Source organism: Dunckerocampus dactyliophorus, chromosome 15, assembly GCF_027744805.1.
Source record: "Dunckerocampus dactyliophorus isolate RoL2022-P2 chromosome 15, RoL_Ddac_1.1, whole genome shotgun sequence".
Lineage (NCBI taxonomy): Eukaryota > Metazoa > Chordata > Actinopteri > Syngnathiformes > Syngnathidae > Dunckerocampus > Dunckerocampus dactyliophorus.
The window spans coordinates 16,086,015-16,113,062 of NC_072833.1; the positions used below are offsets into that span (position 1 = coordinate 16,086,015).

Here is a 27,048-nt window from a genome sequence, read left to right on the forward strand (position 1 = left end):
GTTCTGGAACGCCCTCAAATTGTACAGTGAAGGCATCACAAGGGGGATGGGGCTTGCTATAAAATGTCAAGTGTTTTACTAGCTAACAAAATCATTAGCAAAAAACACACGTTGCATGCGCGCGCGCACACGCACACGCACACGCACACACACACACACACACACAAAATGCAGAGAGACAAGGAATGAAGAGAAAATGCTGGTACGTCACTGTGACGATGTGTAGACCAACACAAACGACCTCTATGTATATACACACACACACACACACACACACACACAAGTTGTGTATCTGAGCGTGCACAGAGTCCAAAGAACCAGAAAGTGAGGGTGGTATACAGGAAGGGCAGTGGATGGAGGTTTGGCAGTCTAGGATCGCCTCTTCTTCTTGCTGGGAGCTAGCGCAGACGAGCGGATCTTCCTCTTCTTGTTAGATGTGTCTTCATCCTCATAGTGACTCTCCTTGTCAGCTGGACGACAACAACAACAACAACACTACTACTTCACATGTCATTCTTAGCTCCCAGCGGATCCTAACCAGGAGGTACCGACCTTTTCGGGCCTCCTCCTCCAGCTCGTCCCAGTCTTTGCCACTCTCCTCCTCGCTGCCCAGCGATGCGCTATAGTCTGCACACAAGTTTATTGGTCAAGACGCGGCCTTCACATTGCTCAAAGAAAGAGTGTGGAAACGTACTGGAATCCTCAGTCTCTGAGCTGTAGTCTTCATCACTGTCCTCCTCCTCCTCAAATTCCTCATCATCCCCCGAGGGGTTAAACGTTTCATCCTCCATCTCCGACTCCGAATCTTCTTCGGCGCCGCTCCCCTGTCGCACGAATGAGTCAAATTCACCAAAAAAAGGTCAAACTTTTGACAATTTGATGTCAGTAAGTATGGGACAGACCTCGCTCTCAGGATCGAGGAAAGACCATCCTCCTTGTTCAAAGAAGCCCTCAGGGTCGTCAACGATGGTCTTCATGATCTTGGTCCAGTTCAAAGACTGCACGCCTTCCGTATACTTGATATCACATGAGCTGCCAGAAAAAAAAAGACAAGCATTAATCAAAAGGCTCCTTTTTTGTGGGCATCCTCAATGCGACGGCAAGCTAACTTGAGCCACTCCTTGATGGGGTCCAGTGAGTTGACAGGCACGGCGTTGATCATGGTGACCTTCTTGTTGTAGTCCTTGTAGACAATGACCACGTCAAAGTTCTTCAGGTGGAACTGTACGCGCTCAAAGTGGACCAGCTCCACCTCGTCCAGAGTCACCACAAATGGTGGCCATTCCGTAACATTGACGAGGGAGCTAGAGGTAGGCTGCAAAAGGCAGGTGCTCCTGTAGGGGGCACCCTGGAAACTGCAAACACATTCCCAAATTAGATGTCTTGATCAGCGAGGAAAAATCAAAATGGTCGAACTTACCCCAGGTCCCTGAACGGAACCTCGAACTCCAGCTCCTCCCGCGTGAGCGTCTCTACCTTCTCAATGAAGTTCTTGAAAGCAGATTTTAGCTTGTGCCGCATCTCGCGCTCCATCTGCTCGGCGTACAGGTCGTCGCGGTCGTGCATGTGCTGGTGTTTGCCCAGGTCTGTGGTGATCTCCCCCACCTCCGTGTAGAACTGCACGTCCGTGTGGCGCCGCTTGCCAAACATGATTGCATTCTACAAGAGGAGCAAAGCGGACACTCTTGAGTCCAACTTTGGAGTTAGAAGATGATTGGCATGTTCTCCAGGAGCGTTTGGCAAACCTTGAGGTGGAAGTGCAAGACGATGATCATCTCGCCGTCACATGGCTGGAAGACGGCGTGCTTGATGTTGTTATAAAGGATGTCCACTTTGTCCCCACGGACTGATGTGAAACGGAAACCTGCCCCGAGAGAGGAGTGGAAAGTGGATGAAACAAAAGCAGAGGCAGTGATGGTGTACTCAGTGAAGGCGTGGCCTTGGACTTTACCATTTGTGTGTGCCTCCAGAGACCCCTGCATCCTCTTCTGGGCGATGTTGGGCCGGATGTAGAGGTCTTTAAGTTTGGGGTTGCTGCGGTTGAGGTTGATGACTAGCGAGTCCTGCTTGACTATGCCCTCCTTCTCCTTCTCCTCCGCTTCTCGAGTCTTGTAGCGCTTTTGCACCTCCTTGATGATGCGGAAGGCGTTCTGCAGATTGGTGGACGGCACTGAGGTGTCGCCGGGTGCCTTCAGGTTGGATGCACGGTACGTGCTGACGAAGTGAGAAGGAAGGATCACTTGTCAATACATTTCATTTTATCATGTGTTGACACTGGATTTTTATTACTCGACAACTACCACCAGAGGGAGCCATTATATCAGGCCGAATAGTTGGTCACAAAAGGTGCCATCCCAGGTTACCTTTGCACATGGAGAAACAAGAACACACACACAAAAAAAGGAAAAAAATACTTCTGCTCAACAATTTTGTATCTAATATTGTATCTATTAGTATCTATCTATTAATTTATTTTAATTTATTTATATAAATAATTATGTTATTAGCTACTTTGCCCATCTATGATGTCATCAGCTGTCGACTCCTAAAAAACAAAACACCTTTTCATAGTTTCCCGATTATAGTTTTACATGCAAAAAACAATTCTCAATGCATATAAATGATAAATGAATGCGATAAATGTACTGTACATTTAAGGTTACTTTTACCTTCTTGAGTGTTCCCAAAGACACGATATGGCAGTGAGATCAACCACCACCACTTTCCCGTTTTCAGTCACGTCAAGAATCATGTCTTAATGAAGGTAAAGGTAACCATATATGTTCATTTATCCCTTTCATTCACAATTTATATGTATTTAAATGCATTTTGCATTTCTTTTCTGCACGTAAAACTATATAAAAAAAATTGTTTTTTTGGCTTTCTGGAACGGATTAATTTGATGTACATTATTTCTTGTGGAGAAAAATGTATTCTGTTAGCGTCCGTTTTGGTTAGAGTCTTTTCTGTTCGAGACTTTCTCGAACAAATTAATGCTGCTAACCAAGGTTCTACTGTATTACGAGTGGTCAGCATCCAGCACCTTTATCTACCTCTGCATACGCTTGAAATGTTGCTAATCATTGCCAATCAGTGTGAAAGTCATGCGTGTTACATTTGCATTTTGCACTGTTGGATCTTAAGGAGGTTCTAAGTAGAGCTTCAAAAAGCAAAAGGAAGAAATGGGAGTGAGGCAAAAAATTTGAGTAAGCAATTTATTGCAAACAAGGATTAAAGTGAAATAGGCTGTTCATCAGCTGATTAAAAGTTTTAAACCACAGCCTTCAAAAAGACAAAATCTTGGCAAACATGCGGATTCAATGTCATTTTCTGTCAGGTATTCACACTGTCACGATCTCTTGATGGCAAAAGGCACAAAAGTTCTCTCTTTGAATGTGGTCGGACTGTTGAGCTGCATAAGCAAGGCCCCTCTCAGCACGCCATTGGTTGGGCGCAGTAAGACATTCAGTCATTTTAAAGTTCTTAACAAGATCCTGAGGTTTATGGAACAAAAACTTCAAGTGGTAGACCCAAAAAATGTCATCCGATTGGCTGTCCGTCAAAACATGGGACGATCCTCGGCCCAAATGGTTATTACTGGTACCGAGTGCAGTCCAATAACCATCTGACAGCATCTGTGAGACAAGGGTTTTAAGAACAAAAAACGTCTTCAAAAAGGCCTCTCGTCTCCTTCAATGCCACAAAATTGCCATATGGAATTTGCATGACAGCACCAAACAAGGGATATTGAAAGGTGGAAGAAACTTTTATTCTCTGAAGAAGAAAAATGTAACCATGATGGTCCTGATGGCTTCCAATGCTACTGGCATGACAAGGAGATGCCACCTGAGATGTATTCCAGGTGGCACAGTGGCACAGTGGAGGGGGCGCCATCATGATCCTGGGGTGCTTTTTTCCTTCAATGGAACATCAGGTTGTGGTTGTCAGAGCGCAGCTGCCTATGTAGAGATGTTGTAGGGGGCATCCACCATGACTGAAGGCCCTTGTAGTAATCACTGGGTTTTTCAACAGGACAACACTGCAGTTCACAATGCCTGCCTTACGAAAGGACTTCTTCCAGAGGAATAACCTCACTGTTTTGGACCATCCTGCGTGTTCCCCTGATCTAAATCCAATGGAAACACTGGCATCAAGCATGTCCAAACCAATTTTTGATTGATTTGATTAACAAGAATGGCACAGCTATTCATTACGGAGGTCTTTTTTTGTTTTTTTTAATGTCCCTCCTATTCTATGGGGTTTTGGAGTTTTTAAGATATGGTCTTAAACTTTTGACCAGCGGATGAACAGCCTATTTCAGTGTAATGGTTGTTTGCAAAAAAAGCTTACTCAAAATTTGTTTTGTCTCACTCCCATTTCTTCTTTTTGCAATTTGAAGCTCTACTTAGAACCTCCTTAAGAGCAAACAGTGCAAAATGTAAATTCTGGCAATTTTTCCCACTGGTATTAAAACACACACACACACAAAATTCACGCATGATCATTTTTGCTATTTCATTACTTAAAAAAAACCACCACAACCCGGCCATAATTGCAGCATTGTAATAGTACGTACATTTCCTTGACAAAAGTCGCATCCGGGTTGGGGAAAATGTTTCCTTCCTGTCGGCCGAGGGAGCTGCCGGGAACGTAGAAGTTGATCCTCAGGTATGTGTAGTCTCCTTCTACAGACATGCTGATGTTCTAGAAGCCAAGAGAAGAAAAACACGGTTAGGTACAGTCAATCAAGGATGGTTACAAGATGGGGCAGACCTTGATGGTGGCGATGTGAAACGGCGTTGCGATGCCAAAGACGGGCATGACAACTGTCTCGTATTTCTTGTCAATGAAGATCTTCATTTCTCTGATGTCCTTCTCTCTCGGCATCTGAGAAATGTTCTTGTAGGACACGTTGGATTTTCTGGCCCTAAACAGAAAGGAGAATGGAGGTCAAAACCTGGACAGATCGGCCCGTCGCCGTCCCCGAACAACTCACTTCTGGATCTGCTGCTCTCCTTTCTGCTCGGTCAGACGTCGCTTGGCCTCCTCATTCAAACTGTTAGCCAGCTCTTTCTGGTGGGCGCGACGCTTCTCTTCCGCAGTCATCTCGTTCTGAGAGGGCGACAGACACTTGAGCGAGGGCCATGCATGTGCAAACAATGACCAACAACACTCATGACGATGCATGGCAACAATCCACACAGACACTAAAGAAGAGGCTTGCTCTCAGTGCTGACTACTTACCTTCCCAAGTAGCTAGTAGAGACCAGAAAAAATGCTTCGTCAGCAGCTCTCACAAGCACGTCAAGTGAACGTGCCTCACACACTCGCCAACTCACCCGGGTTCTATCGGCAAGCAGCGCCGCACCACGAGCGCCTTTTCCCAACAGCTCTTCTGCGTCATCGCCATCCTCCTCTTCATCGTCCTCGTCGTCATTCTGAAAGAGAAAGGACATTTTCAAAGATGGCTGCCGCACATTAACATTGAAAGGGCAGGTTTCAAGACACAAGAGCGCCTACCTTGAGGAAGATGCCCACGTTTTTTATCTTCTTCTTGACCGGTGTGAGCACAGCAGCTGCCTCTTCCTGCCGCAAAAACACAAATTTTAAATTCTACACACCAAACTGTGCCGTGTTTGTGCATATCTAGAAATTAAAAAGATCACCTCGTTGATTTGCACCGTGTCGCCGACAAACAAGGCGTACTTCTTCTGTTCCTCTTTTTTGCCGTCCTTGTTGGTTAGGTCGGCCAGGCCTAAGCTGATACTGAGCACCATGCCTGCCACACACACACACACACACACACACACACACACACATCATTTTAGAGTACTTTTAGTTGAATCACAAAATTCTTGACAGACATGTGAAAAACAAGGCCACCATCAAGCAAACATTTTTCAGGGGCACCTCTGGACTTAACAACAAATTTTCCATAAGTCACTGACCAGTTGTCTAATGATTATAAAATGTTGAGGATATCTGTATTACATGTATGCCAGCATGTTCTCCAGAGCACTACGACCACAACCCATTAAGGGCCATAAATATAATTTCAATAAGGTGGCCTAATTGTTTTCACGATTGTATATCAGAACAAGCACACGCAGCATGTTTAAACATGAGGTCATGTTTACCTTTCTTCAGCTTGTACTGATTCTTTGAGTTGAGCACCAAGGAGCCTTCTCTGAACTCAATTCCCATGACAAACCTGCAAATCCACATATGAGACCCGTGTCTTTTAGCGCAGAGTGCATGTGTGTGTATTAAGAAGAACCAACCCAAGGTTTTTGGTCAGCTTGGCAACAAGATCAGGCTTCTCCTTCTTCACGTACTCCAGAACAGCATTGTAGGCATCGCAGATTTTCACACCTGTGGCAAGGAAATGCATGAAAATAATTTCCAAAAATAAAAAAAGTTCCATGCTCTAAACGCACCATGCTTGAGCTCCTTGAGCAGCTCCTCCTCCACCTGCAGTAGGAAGTTGTAGTTGTCCTGCATCTCCTGTGGTGGGTCCACCATGAGCGTACGTACTAGGTTGGAACAGTATGACTTGTAGCGGATGCCCATGGCGCATGTGATGGCGCCAAAGTGCATATGGTTCTTGTCGCTGAGGGAATGAAAAAAAGCACTTATTGGAATTTGGTAAATCTAAATCAGATGTGACCAGTCCAGGGTGTACCCCGCCTGTCGCCCAAAGTCAGCTGGGATAGGCTCCAGCATACCCCCGTGACCCTATTGAGGAGAAGCGGTATAGAAAATGGATGGATGGATTAGATGTGATTCTCCCCCACCAGATTTTAACCAATTAATCCATGTTCTAATTGTGTGAATATTTATTTAATTTTGGCACCAAAAATTGAATCATTAATTACATTGTGACATCATGTATTTAATTCCCTATTAATAAGCTGAACTGTGAAATATGTTAACTACGGAAAATTCATTGCCCACAAAATAAGTATCATAATTAATGGACAATTATGTTTTTTTGCCCACCAGATATTAAATCAAAGAATCAATTTTCTATTTGATTTAACATTTTTGTTTTATCGTCAAAAATGTAAATTAATCACAATGTATTAAAATTCCCTATTACCACAATTGTGAAATATGTAAACTATATTGGCCACACAACAATGAAATTATCACAATAATGAACAATTATGATTTTCTCCCCACCAGATTTGAACCAATGAACGGCCACCCCGCCGAGCAGGCGCCGCGGTGCACGAGGCACCCCAATCCAGCCCGCCCCACCCGTGTATGCAATAAGGTGTGATTGTGTCTATAATGCAATTAAAAAAAAATAATAAATAAAATTAAATAAGAGGACAGCTACGAAAAGCTGGTCTCTGTGTCCCTGATGGGTGTATCTGTGTGCATGTATATGGGGTGTATGTGGATGATAGCTAATGATGCAATTAAAATCGGGGGACAGCTGCCGCTCGGAGGGTCCCTCACCTGACACGCCCCCCCAAACCCTAAGTGTCTTCTCTGCGATTAAAATTGGGAGGCAACAGGTCAGTGGCACGGCAGGAGCAGAGGAGCCCCCAAGGCAGCTCCCCTCCCCAGCCACGCCCGATCGTAGGCCACCCCCCAAAGTCCTATATATATGTGAGGTGGTGCAGTGGCACAGGAAGGACGGGGGCCCCACACCCCAACGCCGCCCAAACCGAGCAGGTGGGGGGGACCAAGGACACATGACCGACCGGCCACCCACCACAGCCCAGGCTCGGGCGAGCCACAGGCCGCAGGACACACCACAGGCCCTACCCGGCCCGCCAGGACACCCAGTCCGCCCCACCCAACCCCCCAGAGGCGATACCCCCAGCGCCCCCCCAACACCGGAGCCCCACCGGAGGTAGCGTCCACAGCGCCACCCCCAAACCGCCAAACACCACGGACCAGCCACACGCCCCAAGGCAGATCCGACCGCCACCGGGACAGCGGGAACCGCGCCCACGCGCCTCCCGCATACCACCACGGCCGGCAAGGGAGCAACACCACGACGACCACAAGAGCACCGGACCCCACATAGAGCAGAGCACGGCCACACCCATGAAGCACGCAAGCCAGAGGCGCCAGGGAGGGACAGAGAAGCAAGCACCGCACGACAGGGCCCACGAAAGGAGCGGCCCCCCGCCCGGCGCCTAAGCAGATGCCCCCGCCCCGCCACGCCCCAGACCAGCCACCAGTCCACCCCCCGCCCATCCACCAACACGCCAAGGGAGAAACCCCGGAGGGAGAGAGACAACCGCCGGCCGGGAAGCAGAGACCAGCCAGACACCAGCAGGTAGCAGGGACCGCCCGCCAGCCCCCCGCCAGCCCCACCCCCAAGCCCCCGGCCAAAGCCACCCCACGACCACCCCACCCCGGAGCAAGCATCCCCCGCCAATCCCGGCCAGCGCCACGCAGAAGAACACCACGCCGCCCGCCCCCACGCGCACCCACCCGCTCACGGACCCCACACCCCCCGCCCACCAAGCCACAGCGGCCCCGTCCCTGAAGGGAGAAAGCAAGGAATGTCCCCCACCCCAGCACCACGCACCCCCCACCCCGAGCCCAAACCGCACATCCGCGACCCCCACCTCAGCGCCCCCAGTCACCCGGGGGACAGCCACAGGTGCCAGAGGACAACAAGCAGCTCCCACCTGTCACACATACACCACACACATAAATCGGTAAAATAAAATAAATAAATAAAATTAAATAAATAAAAAATAAAAAAATAAAAAATAAATAAATAAAAAGGGGCAACCCAAACCACCCTCCCACCCAGGGGAGAGAGCTCCGCGGGGGCAGCTGGGCTCAGGCACCCGCGTCCCCACCAGGGGAAGAGGCCGGCCCCCACACCCCACACCGGACGACCCCACGCGGCAGCCGAGCAGGAGGGCCCAGGGCAGACCCCGCCCCACCCCCAGAGGCAAAGGAGGCAAGGGAGAGCCAGCGCCACCAGCCGCACACGGGCCCCCCCAGCAGCAGTAGGCGCCCGGCACCCGCAGGATGCAGCACCCCGCCCACCCACCTACCCCGGAGGCCAACCAACGTCGCCCCCCGGACGGCCCCCCCGACCCCGCCTCAGACCCCTCCCCCCCACACACCCACCAGCCCCCCCAGGCAGACAGCCTAGCAAAGAAGACCCGGGACACCAAGCCCGCCCCCGCGGTACCAGGGCCACCCAGCGACCAGGACTACACCCCATGCCAGATGAACGAGACCCCCAGGGGCAGAGACAGACGCCCTCACCCCCTGAGAGTCAGGTCAGGGAATTAATTATTGGTGCCCATATAGACTGAAATTCAGACATTTGTTCCTTAAATTCAGCAGACATTCTCTCCATAGCTATATGATCTAACAAAAGATTTTGTTAAAACCAGACTTCCTAATCTCCGGCCACCTCTTCCAGTTCCACCGGGAGTACACCAAGGCATTCCCAGGCCAGCTGTGAGACATACTCCCTCCAGCGTGTCCTAGGTCTACCCTGGGGCCTCACCTCACCAGGGAGACGTCCCGGTGGCATCCGGACTAGATTCCCGAACCAGCTCAACTGGCTCCTCTCGATGTGAAGGAGCAGCGGCTCTACTATGAGCCCCTCCTGGATGAACGAGGTCCAGGTGAGTCCAGCCACCCTACGGAGGAAATCCACGGTCTCATTCTTTCGGTCACGACCCAAAGCTTATGTCCATAGGCGAGGGTGGGAACATAGATCCACCGGTAAATCAAGATCTTTGCTTTCCGGCTCAGCTTTCTCTTCACAACAGTCCGGTACAACGACAGCACAACTGCAGATGCTGCGCCGACCTGCCTGTCGACCTCATGCTGTAAGCTTCCCTCAATCGTGAACAAGACCCCAAGATACTTGAACTCCTCCACCTGGGGCAAGATCTCAATGTGAGTGTGAAGCGGCTGGGATGACAATCAGCACCTCTAAGCCCGAGTCCATAGTTCTGGCTCAGAAAAGGGTGGAGTGCCATCTCCAGGTCGGGGATGAGATCCTGCCCCAAGCGGAGGAGTTTAAGTAGCTTAGGTCTTGTTCACGAGTGAGGGAAGGATGGAACGAGAGATCAACAGGCAGATTGGTGCGGCGTCTGCAGCGATGCGGACTCTGCATCGGTGGTGAAGAGGGAGCTGAGCCGAAAGGCAAAGCTCTCAATTACCCGTCAATCTACGTTCCTACCCTCACCTATGGTCATGAGCTTTGGATAATGACCCAAAGGACAAGAATGCGGGTACAAGTGGCTGAAATGAGTTTTCTCCATAGGGTGGCTAGGCTCTCGCTTAAAGAAAAGGTGAGAAGCACTGTCATCCGGGGGAAGCTCGGAGTAGAAGTGCTGTTCCTCCGCATTGAGAGCAGCCAGATGAGGTGGCTTGGGCATCTGGTCAGGATGCCTCCCGGACATCTCCCAGGGGAGGTGGATGGACGAACAAAAAGATTTTTTTTGTACATGTTATTTACATGTTATCAATGTGTGTACTGTCATAGAAATTGAATGGAAAACATCCATTCCATCCAATCCTCCATATTAGAAATAATTGTAATAATAAGGGAAGTTATAATAAGCTACCTGACAACGCTGAACTTGAGGCTGTAGTTTCCGCCGCTTTGGATGATGGGAGGGTAACACATCTCCACTGTGGTTGGGTCGACGCCTCCAAGATACTTCTTCTCCTCGATTGCCTTCTCCACCGACTCAGCGAGTTTGCTGTGGCGCACTTTCTGTTGGCAGGAAAATACATGTGAGCAAGAAAAGAAGAAGAAGAAAAAAAAGTGTTCCTTTGTCCACAATGACCACATCTTCACCTCATCTGCGTCGACTATTTCCATGACACGCTCCTTAAAGAACTTTGAGTAAACCTCACTGGTGATGGCCGCCGCCTTCTTCATCAAGTTGAGCTCACCGTCCTCCTTCACCGCCATGGTGTACGCCACCACGGCACTGATGTCCACCTGCAAGGGAGTGCACCAGGAAGTAACGTCAGACACACACACACACACACACACACACACACACACACACACACACACACACACACACACACACACACACACACACACACACACTCTCTCTCTCGTCTATAATCATCATCTCCAGCTTTGAAGCTCTTCTTGCCTTCATCAGCCCCTCGGCAGTGAGAGTGTCGTTCCAGCTCTTCATGTAGTCGCCGGGGAACTTGTCCTTGCTGAATATGCCCACCGTCTTGCCTTTGTGGCTTCCGCGAATGGCCTCCAGCATCTTGTCAAAGTTAGGCTTATTGCTCTCATTCTGGAAGATACACCACAACCACCAGAGTCAACATTCTGCATTCTCTCTCAAAACAAAAGTCGGTCAGTTTGAAGGCAAATTAGATGAAATTTGGATGAAGCATTTTTTTTTTAATTCCCTCCATATTTGATGGTGTATAAAATGGGAGATTAGCATATATGCCTACACGCTTTACCCTCAGAACCTATTTAAGTCCATTGAGTCGCATTAGAACGTCACATTTTTTATGTAATCCTGCTTTTCTCATTAATACCTAATAAATAATAAACATTCAATGGACGTTTGGTTCTCCTATCGTTGATCAGATAAGCTATTTTATAGTCATGTGCACAGTAAGCAAACAAGTTTCCCCTGCACAATGAAATTCTTCCTTTGCTGTCCACATTAAATGCCCATCACACAATAATATAAAAATACAGAAAAGTAGTACAGGGAAAAATAATAACGCATCAAATATTGACCAAGTCAAGGCTGCAATAACCTCATCTCAAATATTCTTTTTTGTTAAATATTGCATATTTTCAGTTTTTTCACCATTGGAAAAAAAAATAAAATTTGAGGTCCAGGACAAGAAAATATTTTTAAAAATAAAAAACATTATGGTTAGGTCTGAAATTTATAAAAAGATCTGAAGCGGTGAAAGTGCAAATAGTATGCAGAATATTTATTACAGGGACCATTTTGGAACCTCGGGGTCAAAAGTATAATTTTATTTCAAAAGAGGCATCAAGGGTTCACCAGCATCAACAAACCATCAACACACAACAGGCAAGTGAGCTCACCTTTTCCCTGGTGAGTAGTGTGATGGGTGGAATCCCATTGGCATTCTCATTACCCTTGGTGATGGCCACCTGTTTGAGGAAGTCCACCTTCTTCTTGCTGGCCAGGAAGAGGATCTTGGTGTCGCAGAAGACCATAATGGTGTCCGTTAGCTCGTAGCCAAAGAGCCAAGTCTGAAGACGCAGGATTCCTTTAAGATAAACAACTTGACCGTTGTTAATAAAGACGAATCTCTTACCTGTATGGCTGTGGATTTTGCGTACACAATTTCTTCGTCAACCCCCACAGAGACCACAATTGCGTCGACTTTACCAAACTCATCCTCTCCTTTCTGGGAGAAAAGCATATTAAAGTGATGTTTTTAAATGTGCTTATATACATGCACAAATTATGAATAGTGGCATACAGGTTAGCACATCAGTTTCGCAGTTTGCACAGCCGGATTCTAACATCTGTGTGGAGTTTGTATGTACCCTCCCAATGCTTGCACAGGGTTTTCTTCTGGATACTTTTGGCTTCCTCCCACATCCGAAAAACATACATGTAGACTCTCTAAATTGTCCATAGGTGTGTCAATGTTTGTCTTTTACTGTGATTGTAAACGCAATGTGCACAACCAACCCATACCACAGCATGGGTAACCTGTACGAAGTACATGTGCTCCAAAAAATGCAAAATATTACATAATAAAGTGGAATTACCGGTCTTTCTCAGGGGCGCATGTAGTCAACCTGAGCATGTGTGCCACCGCCAAAAAGCTCATGAGGGCATCTTGCACATGCTGCCTCCTTCCTGGCGTTGTCCAACTAGCCACCTTTAGCATTAGCATTGAGCTAAATTGAGTTACTCTCTTTTGAGTGACAACATGGTCACACGGTGGAATTTCGTGAACTTCTACGGAGTACAAGAGTTACCTGCTGGTGATTTATTTACACATGGTGCACTTTTTTGATTAATATTAAGTACGTTTGAGCGATGCTAAGGTAGTTGGCTAGTTGGACATGCCAGCTAGCTAGCTAGATAGCTAGCTAGCTAGCAAGCAAGTTTTAGTTGTCTTTCCCACGCCGACCGGCTCTCCAACGTTTATTACCTTCCAGTTGCTGTAGAGTCTTTTTATCCGCCGGTAGTATGCCTCCTTGTCCAGGTTAACCGCCATGGTGAGACTGCTGCTGCACACTCCAGCCACCGGCCTCGCGTCTCAGCAGGCCGGATGATGATGATGATGATGGTGGTGGTGGTGGTGGTACTAGGTGAAGCTGATGATCCTTTCAACACAACGCGCCGTCCTCCTCCTCGCGCGAAATTATGTTATTACCTCTTTTAAATCCTTCCAATAGTGGATTTTACATACGAAAAACAACGGAGTATTTCTCTCCTGTTCTGTCTCTCTCTCTCTCTCTCTCTCTCCCTCTCTCTCTCTCTCTCTGTCTCGCTCTCTCTAGTATGCACTACGACGACGCCAAGCTCTCATAATTAAGTCCACCTCCTCCTCCCTCCCCCTTTCCTCCTTCTCTGAATATGTACGAAAGACCATCAAAACGTTAAACAAACGACTAATGAAAAAATTTGTGAAACATCACTTTTTGTTTTTAAAAACTGTTGTTTCTTTTGTTTAGTTTTTTGTGGCATATTTAAAATGTCTCCCAACATCGCCCCCTGTCGTGTGTTGATCACCTTTTTCCCGCCACGGTGTTTTTTCCCGCCGTCGTCATCAAACGTATTGAGAGAGGGAATCAAATCTCGCGACAAAAAATGAGGAACCGGAAGTAAACACAGCCATTCATTTCGCTTGGACGGCTACAAGTACAAAAAATGTTAAAAACGGAATAACACGTCGAAAATGGTACAGAAATCGATATGAAAAAATCTCAGTCATAATAATGCAGACGTTTAAATTCATGATAAAGAAAATTATTTATAATTAACGTCAACCTTGCCAGATTCTATATACACAAATTCCCCAAAAATCAATTTATTAGTTTAATTTTACAGTAACCTTTTCGGTTATTTTTCCTATTCACGTCCTGCCCATGGCCGACCTGGATTTGTTATTTATTATTTTTTTTTTAGAAAGTGAGGGTTTTCATTGTTTTGCACTTGGCCATTATCTATGCCTTTTCATTTTTTATTTGTCCAGTGACTTGAAGACTTATCATTCTGACATATCATGTGTCACTTTGGCATCAAGGTTATGTCATCAGTTGCATCATTATCATATTAGTATCAGAGTTTTGAAAAACATGAAGTTATAGCATCATGTTTTTAATAACAAGTAAATTTCCCCGCTCTGGGATAAATAAAGTACATACATACATACATACATAAGAATCCTTTTAAGGTTTAACGACTAACAGTGCAGTCATATGGCGTTAACATACTGTATTTCAAATAGGCAGGCTGTTTTTTTATTGTATATTTACATTTTATTTTTATTTTATTGTTTGTAAAGTAATCAATTAACCAAACTCAATTAATTGATCAATTATCTAATCAATTAATGAGAAATATATGGACATTGATTTAGTAGAAGTATGATTTAGTGGTATAGTCTTGCATTTATTTTGACGTTACATTCTATTATATTGCATTAGTCTTCATTTCTTTTTTGGCTCCGTTCCTGTATTGATTTCTAAAGTTAAGTGCACTATTTGGTCAAAGACAAAAACTTAAAAAGATGAAAATCGGGATTAGTTCTGTTCATTGGTGTCATCTGTGAGGTTCCAAACACCAACTGAATTAAAACAACGATTTTATTTCACCATTGAAAACACTTGCAGGTTTATCTTTTATAGTGAAGCAGTTGCCCCTTCCTGACAATGTACTGAGCACGCGAGCATTCCATTATTATTGTTTCATGTTAAATTAAAAACCAGAAAGCTCTTATAGTCTGTTCCAGTAGTGTCAACAGGGCTGACGTCTTTTTTGTTTGTTTTACATCTCAGGTGGTCCATGTGACACTGAATAAGTACAAAAATAATCCAAGCGTGGGCACTCTCATAGGGCAGTGAACCACAGTTTTTTGTCTTTCCTGAATCATAGCACCAGTTCTCAGAGCGTTGCATTGTGCTAGAAGCCCCGAAGTCCTCCCTCGAGACCCAAGCTTCTAAACGTGTGTTCAGAGTTTAGATCATAAGTGAGGCTTGTTTTGTCTTCCAAACTGTCATGAATATGCATGTTATCTTCTATTTTAAAAATGTGTCCATGCAGATGACACACAGAAATGATCAAGTGATGCTCCATGTTTCACAAGGAGTTTACAACAGAACACTCTTTTTACATCACAAGAGCCGACCAATATTACACGCACACACAAACATTGATCCTCAATTAAACAGTGAAATCACTGAAATTAGCGGAAAAAAACCATGGAAATTCTTTTCCTCCCTGCACAGTTTCAAGTTCATAAAAAACATTGTCTTTATAAAATGTCCTCTTTCTTTTTACATATAATGTTATGTTTTCCTCCCCCCTGCTGAAGAGAGAGCAAAGCAGCAGAGTCTTGAGTTCTTCCCCCGGGTGTGCCATTGGTGTGCCTGGTTAAAACACACGTACCAATTCCTGAGCCTCATCTGGCCACCACTCATTCATCCATTCACACACACAAAGGAGCCTGTCCCGGGTCGCACTATGTGACGGTGGTAGAGTTCCGCCCTCGAATGGCGCACCAGGCTGTGAAAACGTCCCTGCAGAAGAAAGGAAAACATTAGAATGCAATCAAAGCTGCAATTGGTTCCTTGTTGGAAGTCAGGGGTTTCTCGACACAAGTTTTCTACTTCTGATACAATACCAATACCAGGCCTGTGCAGAATTCAATTCAATTGAATGGATGAATTTGAATTTGAATTGACTCCACCCCACAGGATGTTGAATTGAATTTGAATTACAGGAAGTGGAACTGAATTCAATGGAATTCAGAGAAATTCATTCTCACCACATATCAGTGACAATTAGATACTTTTAAAATACAGTACATTTTTTTCCCCAAATGGAAGTACAGACACTAACATTAAGCATACTCCTTAATGTTTAATTATTTATAATTATCATCAATTTATTTCACGATTGTACTCCAAACAAAATGTTTGGACAGCCATTTTATTAATATTTAAGTATTCTGCTGTTTTCAATGTTAATTTGTGATTAAAAAAAAAATACTATAATTATCTGCTTTAACGAAATACTGTGCACATAAAGTCCATACAATAATATATTTTTTTAAAATAAAATTCATGTTTTAAATATATACTGTAAAGCTTCATTGTTGCATACACTTCAATTATGCATCATGAATTTCAATTCTACTTCCTGTAATTTTAACTGAAATTCTGCTTGCTGTTTGCAACCGCAATTCAAATTCAAGAATTGAATTGGAATTTAGAGGTAATTCTCAATTCAGTTCTGAATTTTGTACAGCCCTGACCGATATTCTCGAGTCTCGGCCAATACAGATATTGATTAGATATCAGCATGAATCATACATACTTTTATGTAGTGTGGAATGTTAGAAAATATCTTGCCTTGCTTGCCCTCAGAACACAACATATTACTCAGAACAGAGTCTTCAACAGTAGGTATGAGGAAAAACCATGACCCATTTACTACTGTATGCATCTGGGGTATAGTTTTATGCACAATGTAGTGGCAGCTAGGCATAATGTAGCAAAGCTGAAGGTGCTCAATGAAGCGTTCAAACTCGACATTACCACCAACAGGGCTGGCTCTTTTCTGATCTAGCCAGTGACTTTTTGCCCTCCTGTGGGAGTATCTCATACTTTGCAAATGTTTCAAAGAGTGTTGAATGTTTCAGGGAGCCACGGTCTTGCGAAAATCCTCATGCCGTTTGTGACGCTGCTCAAATGCACAGTGGGGTTGGTCGTTTTAAACTTCCCTGGTTCAGTGCCACCACGGAAAAGATGTGTATGACAAGTTTTGCACTCAGCTGCAATGTCTTTTTCGGACTTTTGACAAAAAAATACTGACACATGGCCTACATCAGTCCTTGCTACTTTGTTAACATGTTAGCACATTCTGTTGTTGTGATCATGTGGGCTTTATCCGGCCGCTGCGGGACAGACGTGCTGGGGCATCTGCAATCTGGAGTCTGGAATCGACTGCTTGTATCAGAGTGTCAATATCAGAGATTTTAGATGCAGGCCAATATAATCAGATACATGTTTTTTTGCTGATATAAGCCCAATATCCGATATCAATATCTGATCAAGACACCCCCATTTGAAGGTGGACTGACCTGCAGTGTGTGGCAACACACTCGTTGCTGCAGTACTCTTTGTCCCAGTCTTTGCTCTCCACCGCTGGGTTGGTGCATCCAGCGCGCAAACAAATGTTTGGACCAATGGCCGTCGATATGGCGGGCCCGGGGGCAACGTTCACCTCCACCTCCATCTGACACACAAGCACACGTTGTAAACATTGTCAGCAGCGCCCTCTGGTGGTCCAACAAAGCTGCACTTACTCCCTCCTCCGCATCTACTACTTCCTCTCCTTTCGTCACCACAGCAGCCGACTGTCCCACCTCCATTGCTGCGTCCAATGTTTCGCCTGCCGACTTCACAATTATCGGCACGCCAGAATCCGATTGGCGAGCCGCCGGGACCACTTTAATCTGCAAGGGAGGTGGAGCTGTGGCGGGGGCCGCGCCCCCTCCACGAGGTTTAGCCTGTAGAGGTGGCGGAGGCTGGGCGTGTACCATCTGTTGCAGCCGTGGCGGTGGCGGGGTGCTCTGCATCTGCTGCAGTGGTGGCGGTTGCCGCGGTGATGAGGCGGGCATCGCCGTGACGGAGACAGCACCAGATGGCAGCTGTGTCTGCTTGATGATGATCTTGGTGACTGTGGGAGGGCTGGGGACAGTGGCAGAAGCAGGTGGAGGCTGCGGTTTGATGGCACCCGTGCGGGAGCGCGTAGTAACCTGAGGCAGGTCAAGGATGATGTTGGAGGTGCATATGTTGGTGATGGTGTTCTCCTCGGGATTGTACTGCTGGGCCCTGGTGGGGCGGGTTGCTGGGGGTGGCGTTGTGGTGACTACAGGTGCTGGTGTAGTGGGTGGGGCTCGAAGAGGCTGCGAAGTTGTTGAATCCAAAACTTCAATGGGAGCCTGAAGATACAATGACAGACGATATAACAACAACATGTACATGAGATCAACAGCAACATTTTTACACACACCAAAAAATCCCACCTGAGAATTTAGACCAGCTCTGTATTCTGCAAGTGCTTTCAAGTAATCCTTCTTGGCCAGTTCATTTTTCCTCTTGTAAACCTTCAAAAAAGGAGAAAGGCAATGATTTTATCACCTGCAAAAGATTGAGATAAACTGTCTAAGACAGCTCCATTCAGCTGGCCAAGAGCAGCCAATAGAAGATAATCAAACTGGCCCACAAAACGGTACATGTCTGATAATGACCACATTTATTGGATCGGATATCGGGGAAAAAAAAACACATAACTCCTCTGATCCCATGGAAACGCCCAAACGATGACATAAATGCTAATGTAACATTGCGCAACATACCATAAACCTAGAAGAAGCTGCAATACATTATAGCACAGGAGCTAGCTAACACAGTTGCTAGAGTAAGTCAATTAGCCTAGCAGAAAGAGTGTCACAATATCTGTGACAAGATTTCTCGTTCACAAAAAACTCTCTTGTTAAATAAATTAATCACACGATAAATTAAAATTAACTCGATAATTTTGCCCGACTCCATACATTGCCATGTGCTTGCGTGTCTTGTTTTCCTCGTCTTACGTCTCTCGCCTCAAAACAGGCAGGAAGAGGCTGCATTGTGACAACATTCTGTGCTCTGTGATAACCTCAATGTACAATCTCTGACACTCTGTGCAGTGGTTTAGCACCTAGATGCTTTATAGAACAATGGTGAACAGAGTGAGACCTCTTGTCAGTCATACGATCGCTTTGTCTCTGTGGGGGCGGTGGGGCCCTGGTAGACAAGAGTGCTGAAATTTGGACACAAATGCGGTGATAAAAATGAACAAAGAACTTATACCGTTTTGTACTGTCTGTTTAAGCAGGACAGATCTTTCTTTTTTTTTTTTTAAGTCATTGCTTCTGAAAGTTCTCCACGGCCCGGTTCTGCCCCACCCATGGACCGGTACCGGGCCGTGGCCCAGTGGTTGTGCACCGCTGTTTCAAATCAAACTATGTTTGAATTCAACATATGATGATAATGATAATGATTAAGTTGTTAGGTGTGATGACAGGCTGGTGGTTTCTGGTCTACAGTAAATATTAAAGGAGTAATAAATATTTAATTGTGCTCAACATATCACAAAGATGTACAGTATATGATTCCACCAAAGAGGCCTTCCAGAAGATAGGGACACACTTTGAACCCTGCGGCTTAAAAAAATGGTGTGGCTAATTTATGGATTTTTACAGGCTAACGAGCTGCTGCTACTACTAATTGTTTATGTTGGCGTGTATTTATGTAAAGGCACATGTAAAATACATTGGAGATTGCAGTAGATTAGGTTTGTTAATGCCATTTCCAAGATGCTTAGAGTGCAGATTCAGGAAGCAGTAACGCTAATATCACTGTTTCAAGTCTTATGCAGTGATTGTGTTTTGATCTGACAAACCTTAAATAAGTTTCATCGAGTGTACAATTACTACAGCTTCTGCTTAGACCGCGTCTGCTATTGAACTCCCATGAAAAACGAGTGACGCTGGGAACACCAAGTGGAGGTAGACTGGAAGGTTTATAGTGTGCGCAAAGCACTTAATGTGCAGTTCTAGTCTTGCCTCGAGCACTGCTGCTTCCATATGTTACAACGTGGACACCTATGGGTTATAGACAAGTGCAGTCTATACAAGTACAAAAAATATTTCCTTTTAAACCTAGCGTATATTCAGGTGGGCTCAATTGTCTTGATAGTCAATAGTCTAGAATTTACGGTAGACTGATAGTCGTGGTAGCAGTCCTATAGTATCACAGCCTCTGTGTGAATAGTGTCAGGGCAGTGTGCGTAAAGTTACTTTTATTGATGTTCCTTTTCCACAAACAATGATCTTTGCTAATTTGGGGATTTTGTTTTGTTGTGATTTTACTATAACTAATGCACAAAATTACTTTCTATGATAATAATATTCCTAATATTTCCGGGGTGCTAATGTCAGCATATCGTTAAATATTTTTGAAATGTCCTGCTGGAAATACAGCAATTAATCTGTGGCATAACTTTGTTCATGTTCTGCATAAAAAGTACTGTCATGTAATGTATATGTGGAGGACAGCCGCCTCTTTTCATTCACCTGTAAATTAAAACAACTTTCACTAAGCATATTTTCATCTAAAATGCGGCATTAATTTGATAAAAATATTAAAAACATGCTTGCTAAAAATGAAAGTGCCTTGATATCCGACCACAGTTTGTTTTTTTTTAAGTTCTTCCACAGTCTGCACATTTTGGGTTTCTGGTGCACAGAGGCTTTTAGTCAGAATTCTACACACACTTTATAGATGAGATGCCTGGTCTGTGATCTTAAAAACTCAAAGAATGTCAAGTTTCAACGTGAATCAAGGGAACTGAACTATATGGATCCAGATGAAACTGGATCTGACATTAAAGCTTCGCACCAACCAAAAATGAATGAAAAAAAACTCAAAACATCCTATAAGACTATATCAACATCATAAAAATGTAAACAGAAAGTTGTATCCTGCACTTTGCTTATTCTTACCTGTTTCTGCTCCTCCCCCAGGCTGTCCCACATGGATGCCACTATCTTGGACACTTCTCCAAACGTGGCGTTGGGGTTTTGTCCCTTGATGGCCGCCTGAGTGTCCCGAAAGAAGAGGGCGTACGCTGACACGGGCTTCTGTGGCTCGTTGGGGTCTTTCTTCTCCTCCTTCTTTCTCTTCCCTTTCTTCCCGGTGGTGGCTCCTCCTTTCCGGCCGATGGCTGCCGAGATGCCAGCAGCGGGAGCGGACAGTGGCGCCTCAGCCAGAGTGGGGTCGAGGGAAATGACCCCGGCAGAGTAGGCCGGAGAGATTGGGGACTCCACCAGGATGCTCTGATGGCGGGGAGAGAAGATGTCACACAGGAAGTGGTGAATTTCGAAAGAAAGACTCTCACCCTTCTGAAGTCGTCCATGTCGTCATCTTGCAGGGAGCTGGTGGGTGACGGTGTGGCCGACAAAGGGTTCTCCGGTGACTGGGGGCGCTGTAGAATATTCCCAGCCCCCAAGCCAAGCCCAAGTTGAGCACTCAGTTCTGACTGGTCGATGGTGGTCAGCTGGTTGGAGCCCAGTAGACCTTGGCTCATGTCTCCCAGAGGAACGTCAATGGTGACAGGCGACGAGCTGCTGAACTGCGACCCAATGGGATGGCCCAGATCCTACAGGAGGAGGAGGGTGTTTTTGTGACTCAATCTAGAGCGAGAACATCTTATGACATACTCACCATGCCCAGCGACGACCCCAGCAGAGCTCCTCCGGACTGGTTGATGACCCCAAGACTAAGGTGCTCCAGCCCCTGTGAGGGTGGGTGGACAAAGGTAGAGGCAAAGGACGGGTCGTCACCTTCCACCACGGCATTCCCGGGAACCACCACGCTGTCAGAGGGGCTGGTGTCAGACAGCTCCCCAAAATGTGACACCACATCGGAGACGGTGAGCGCCGAATCAGGGTCCAGGGATATGGGTGGGATCTCAAACTCCTCATCGCCCAGACTGGGAGTGTGGAACGTCTGGATTGAGATGGGATGGGTCAGTCTCAACACTCCTGACCACATTCAGAAGATGACAAGCAGTGTTTTCCATACATTAATTTATTTGTGGCTGCCTAACACTAAGAAATTTGAACTGCCACAAATGGTTTTGTTGCCAACTGTTAGGTGGGAGTATGCATTGTAACTCCGCTCCAAATTATAAAAAAAATATTAGATCCAGACATGTAGTGTACCTACACAAGTCCAGGGAATGTGCATTACCGCCAGTTTAAGGCAAGGTGCAGAAGAGTGCACAACTTCACAAGTGTGCAGCCCAGCCTTTGACTAATGGAAGTAATGACTAGCGATAGCACATAGAAGACAGAGCTTGGAGACACTCTTCCGTCGTTTGGTAACGCTTCACCTTCCCGGTTGAACACGTAAACAGGGGTGTCCAAAGTGCGGCCTGGGGCCATTTACAAACATTGGCTTGTTTTTTTTCATGGGCCCATGTAGGGATGGGAATTGCTAAGATTTTTATAATTCCAATTCCGTTTCCCATTCTGCTTAACAATTAAATTCTCTTATCATTTCTCATTCGGAAAAAGGGAGAACTGGCCGCTCGGTTAGCATCAACTTTGTTTAGTTCACAAGTAATTTGACCTTGTAAACCCAACAGTGGTCTTAATAGGCCCGCAGCCTAGGGCTCCTCGATGAGGTGCCAGGAGTGTCCCCAGAAAAAATAATTTGTTTTGAAAATAAATATTCTCCTGTAGAAATTAACAAAACACAACAAATGATTCTGTGGCAATTACACAAGAATATCTAGTATGTTCAACATTTTTCTAATTCTACTTTTTAAAAAAGACATAAGAGCTAAACACTCAAAAATAAAACTATGTCAGCCAGTGACAAATACAATCAAGTCAAGTCAAGTCCAATGGAACTGTGCACTACGCAATTCTGCAACCATGAAATATGAAGAATTAACAATTATTTTGCAGAAAAATAAGCATAACTCTTTCTTTCTGGACTTGTTGTCTCCAGACATGTGAAGGACGCGTGCACACACGAGTCAAAAAGGCGAAATTTAGGAGTGTCACAAGACCTCGAAAGATTAAAACATGACAGGATTTCTCAATCAGAAAAGAAAACTTGTGGCCACCAGGCCTGGAACGATAATAAATAAATTAACCACACAATAAATAAAAATGAACTTGATAATTTCGTCGGCCTCAATACATTGCCATGTGCATGCGAGTCTCTTTTCCTCGTCTCTCGAGGCAGGAAGAGGATGCACTCTGTGCACTGCTTTCAGCACCTTGGCGGTAGCATACTCACAGGGATTAAATTAGTAGATTGCAAAGTATTGTCATATATTTTTGTATTTTTTTCACTGTACTCTTCTTAAAAATAATGTTAAAATCTCATCTCGTCTTGTAGACCCAATCTTGTGTATCGTCTCGTGACACCCCAAGACAAATTCATTCAAATTTATGCATATTGTTAGTATTTCCTCCCTTTGATGAAATATCCACTTTGAAATTATTTCAAGTTGCCCTGTTGTCATCCTTTCTCATGAAATGAAACTGAAGTTTTGAGCATTTGTGCCGCTCTGGCACCATGTTTCCTAATGGCTCCTCTGATAAATGACGGGGCACATAGGTTGCATAGCTTAAGTGATGTCATTCACACCCACTGGAATAGATAAGGAAATTGTTTTCAAAATTGGAAAATGACTCCAAGGAATTTAAATACCGGGAACCGGTTCTCAAAAAGAAACTGTTTTTGATACACATCTCTGCGCCCATGGCACATTGTAGAAATAAAATGTTAAAAATAAAAGCAGCAAAAATAGAAGAATAGAGCAAAAAAGCATAATGTAAAGAGAATATGCTGATACAAATAAGACAAAAATGTCTTTAATATATTGTATATATATATATATGTGTATATATATGTGTATATATATGTTTTATTAGCCTTTAAAAAAATGTTTACATGCACATGTCATGGACAATTGTGCAAATTAGCCAATGGCCCCCCCACCCGGGCAAATCGACCACCACAAATAGATAGCAGTCCTGTGGGAAACGCCGACAAAGCTTGCTCACCTCTGATGGAGCGAGGAAAGGATGCGCTGTCCCAGAAATCGTTAGGTAGTTGTCACTGCCTCCAGGGAACTGAAAGACAGTGGAGTGAGTAACAAAAGTTCGACTCTGTGTGGCGTTTGCATGTTGTCTGGCTTCCTCCCACATTCCAAAAACATGCATGTTAGGCTAGTTGGAGAGTCTAAATTGTCCATAGGTGTGGTTGTGAGTGAGTCTGTCTATATGTGTCCTGTTATTGACAGGTGTACCCCTCCTCTCGCCCATCAGCTGGAATCGGCTCCAGCACACCTACGACCCTATTGAGAAGAAGCGCCATAGAAAATGTATGGATGCCTGCTTGGTTTTGTTTGGATGACAAATGGCTGTCAAGCCTCACAGCTCAATGGAGTCACCTTGTTGTCAGAGTCAAATCCGTTGAAGGTCTGCGGGTCCAAAAACTCTGGATCGCCGTCGTGATGCCCGGTTCCGCCCGTTAGATCCGAATAAAAATTCAGGTCCATCTTTTTTTTGTACACCTCCCAGGAGAACAATAATCACAATGTCCTCGCTCACCTCTGCGCACTAATTCTACATGCAGGTTAGTAAGTCATATGGATGATAATCGAGAGAATTCCTACAACTAGCAGAGGCGTGGAGGCTTGAGGACTCGAACATGTGGACGCCCTAAAAATAACCCGTCTGCAAGCTGGCTAGCTACCGAGGTAACGTGGCTCTCCTACGGCGGCTTAGCTTTAGCCGAATTTGACGCAAGGCTGCGGTACGGGGTACTGCTGCTGTTGCTCACGCTGCGACCACTTGTCTCTCGAGCCGGCAAAGCACCGACAGCCACGTTAAAGCTACTTGACGCAACCGGAAACCCAGAGTGACCGTAGCATCCAACCCAAATCCCCAGTCTGGCCCCACTCAGGCTGATCAATGGAACCCGAGACAGTGATGCCAGGACGGCACTGGCTGTTGTGTCAAACTACACCGAAACGGACATTCAGCAATGTTTGTTTCAAAATAAAATTCCCCAAACTTGTCCTCTTCGTGGAATAACACTACGTGACAATTTATATTCATCACAACAAAACGAAAGAAATTTACATTTTCACAAACTGTTAATTAGCTTAAACTCTCATGCTGGAACCCACGTTCCATTGACAAGTGGTTCTACTTTGAAAGACACAACTAGACACATCCGGCAAGCGTTTCACAACATTCAACAAATAGAAGTTAACCTGGTTTCATTTAGAGTTGCTGTTTCAAATATCTCTTACAATGTCTAGATGTTCATACGTTAACAATAAAAAACGAGAATAATGAAACGGTGTTTAAATTAGTATAAGCTATCAGCTCGTGTTTAACGCCGTCCTTACTGAGGTGGTGAAAACCAATGATTTTTTGTTTTTTTTATTGTGGCCGATCGTCACACATGACGACAAACTTTGTCATTTTTTCCACTTCAAAGGACGTCATAGTCATCTTACCTCCATGATCTCTGTCAACTTGTGATTTTTCTTTCCTTTTTCTGTCCACTTCGCCGGAATGAACTTCGGCTACACTGGATTTCCTCAAGTATCACAACATGGCAACGGCAACCAGATTGGACTTCCACCCGGAAGTGACGCGAAAACGTTCCAGTGCGGCCTTCAGAGCCCTCCGTAAACTGTAGAACCTTTGTCGTCTATTTATCTTATCTTCATATAGTTGCATTAAGAACCAAGTATTTAAACAATTACACCCCAGTAATGTTATGTTAGTAACATATTTGTCAGCGTTTGAAAATAAAGGACATTTTCCGGAATAGAAGATAATTTTTTGCAGATTGCTGCGCTGAAGCTTGGATACCGTCACCTGCAGTACTGGAGAGGATGTTTTAAAAAATGAAATAAAAATGTAAGTTAAAATACGGGAAATTTACGGGAAACTATTTAAACAGACATACCTGTCAGCCCTCCCGTTTTCCCAGAGAATCTGCCGTATTTTGCCCTCCTTTACTGGAGTCCTCCCGTGCCGGTGTTTCCCCCGTATTTTTTTTTACCTTCTATGAAAAAAAAAATCCTCTCCGGTACTGCACAGCATACCGGCTGCATTCCAATTGGCAGTTTAAATTGCCCTTGTTGACTTCCCCGAAAAAAATATAGACGCAAATATTTACAACATAAAATAAATTAATAGTTTAAGAAAGATAAAAATAATGAAGTGATATGTTGTTGAGTATGAGTAGTGATATGATACTGCACAGTTTACTGATATTGCACAGTATTCCAGTAGTATTGCAGTGTAGATGTCCATCAGAGAGGGGAGAGGGCAGCCCGTGACCTTCTGTGCTGCTTTTACCACTTTCTGTAGATTTATAAACTATTTATGAATCTAAATCATTACGTACATTATCATGGACAGGAGTTATGTTTTTTTTGTTTGTGAACATAATTTTATTGACAAATGTTGTCTCTTAACTAAAACGAATGTTTACAACACTGTTGTTAATGTGATTTTGTGCTTATGTTACATTGATTTTCTGTTATAAAAAACTCCAGGAGCACATGGACTCAAGACAATTTGAAAGACAACTGGCCAAAAATAAACACATTATTAAAACGTATATACAGTTTGGAGGATCATTAGTTTTTTGGGTTTTTTTACCTATGTAAAATAACCATGTGCTGAAACTATTGTTGTCATTCATTTCCTCTCCTCGTCCTACTAAAGCGCTCATGACACCAAAAAAAAATTTGAAATAATAAAAAAATGAACGTACTCACTTAATAACAAAATATGCCTGTGAATATTCTCATTCATCCAGGTCATTGTAATGTCAGGGTATTCACTCGATCGCAGCTTGACTGTTCAGTAACCACTTAATGAAACATTTGTCTTCAAAGTAGTGTGACGTATGTCCACCATCATCATTCATCAAATAAGTTTCAAAGATGATCGACTGTTATGTCATGCCACTAAGCCTGTGATTTAACACCAAAAAAAGAAGACAAGCAAAGTAATCATTAGCAAGCAAAAGAAATCCTCCAAAACTATTTAATACCTGCTAAATAAGAATAAAGACTTTGACTTGGCTAATCAAGAGATTCACGAATCAGCCAGTTAATATACAGTACAGGCCAAAAGTTTGGACACGCGTTGTCATTCAATGCATTTTCTTGATTTTCATGACTATTTACATTGTAGACTGACAAAACTATGACGATGTGGAATTATGTACTT

At 44.6% G+C, this 27,048-nt stretch overlaps 2 protein-coding genes across 3 annotated transcripts; both read right to left on the minus strand.

Moving 5' to 3' along the window:
* supt16h (SPT16 homolog, facilitates chromatin remodeling subunit) lies at positions 1 to 13,286 on the minus strand. Its single transcript, XM_054753004.1, has 23 exons — positions 13,138 to 13,286; positions 12,286 to 12,378; positions 12,050 to 12,220; positions 11,115 to 11,267; positions 10,805 to 10,951; positions 10,569 to 10,720; positions 6,438 to 6,610; positions 6,282 to 6,372; positions 6,138 to 6,211; positions 5,667 to 5,779; positions 5,521 to 5,586; positions 5,340 to 5,438; positions 4,997 to 5,112; positions 4,774 to 4,927; positions 4,577 to 4,704; positions 1,952 to 2,214; positions 1,746 to 1,864; positions 1,421 to 1,659; positions 1,110 to 1,355; positions 903 to 1,032; positions 695 to 824; positions 553 to 627; positions 1 to 470 (listed from the first exon to the last, which is right to left on the minus strand). The coding sequence occupies exons 1-23, from the start codon at positions 13,201 to 13,203 to the stop codon at positions 370 to 372; spliced, it is 3,099 nt and encodes a 1,032-aa protein (XP_054608979.1). The 5' UTR covers positions 13,204 to 13,286; the 3' UTR covers positions 1 to 369.
* On the minus strand, positions 13,265 to 25,441 carry tox4b (TOX high mobility group box family member 4 b). Of its 2 annotated transcripts, none has more exons than XM_054753006.1 (9): positions 25,314 to 25,441; positions 23,848 to 23,916; positions 21,488 to 21,772; positions 21,162 to 21,422; positions 20,767 to 21,099; positions 18,244 to 18,324; positions 17,521 to 18,159; positions 17,296 to 17,450; positions 13,265 to 15,730 (listed from the first exon to the last, which is right to left on the minus strand). In XM_054753006.1, exons 1-9 carry the CDS (start codon positions 25,317 to 25,319, stop codon positions 15,673 to 15,675), a joined length of 1,887 nt encoding a protein of 628 aa, XP_054608981.1. In that variant the 5' UTR covers positions 25,320 to 25,441; the 3' UTR covers positions 13,265 to 15,672. The 2 variants fall into 2 exon arrangements, with proteins under 2 accessions (XP_054608981.1, XP_054608980.1); XM_054753005.1 differs by lacking the exon at positions 25,314 to 25,441 and adding an exon at positions 24,237 to 25,256.
* Positions 25,442 to 27,048: the final 1,607 nt, after the last annotated feature.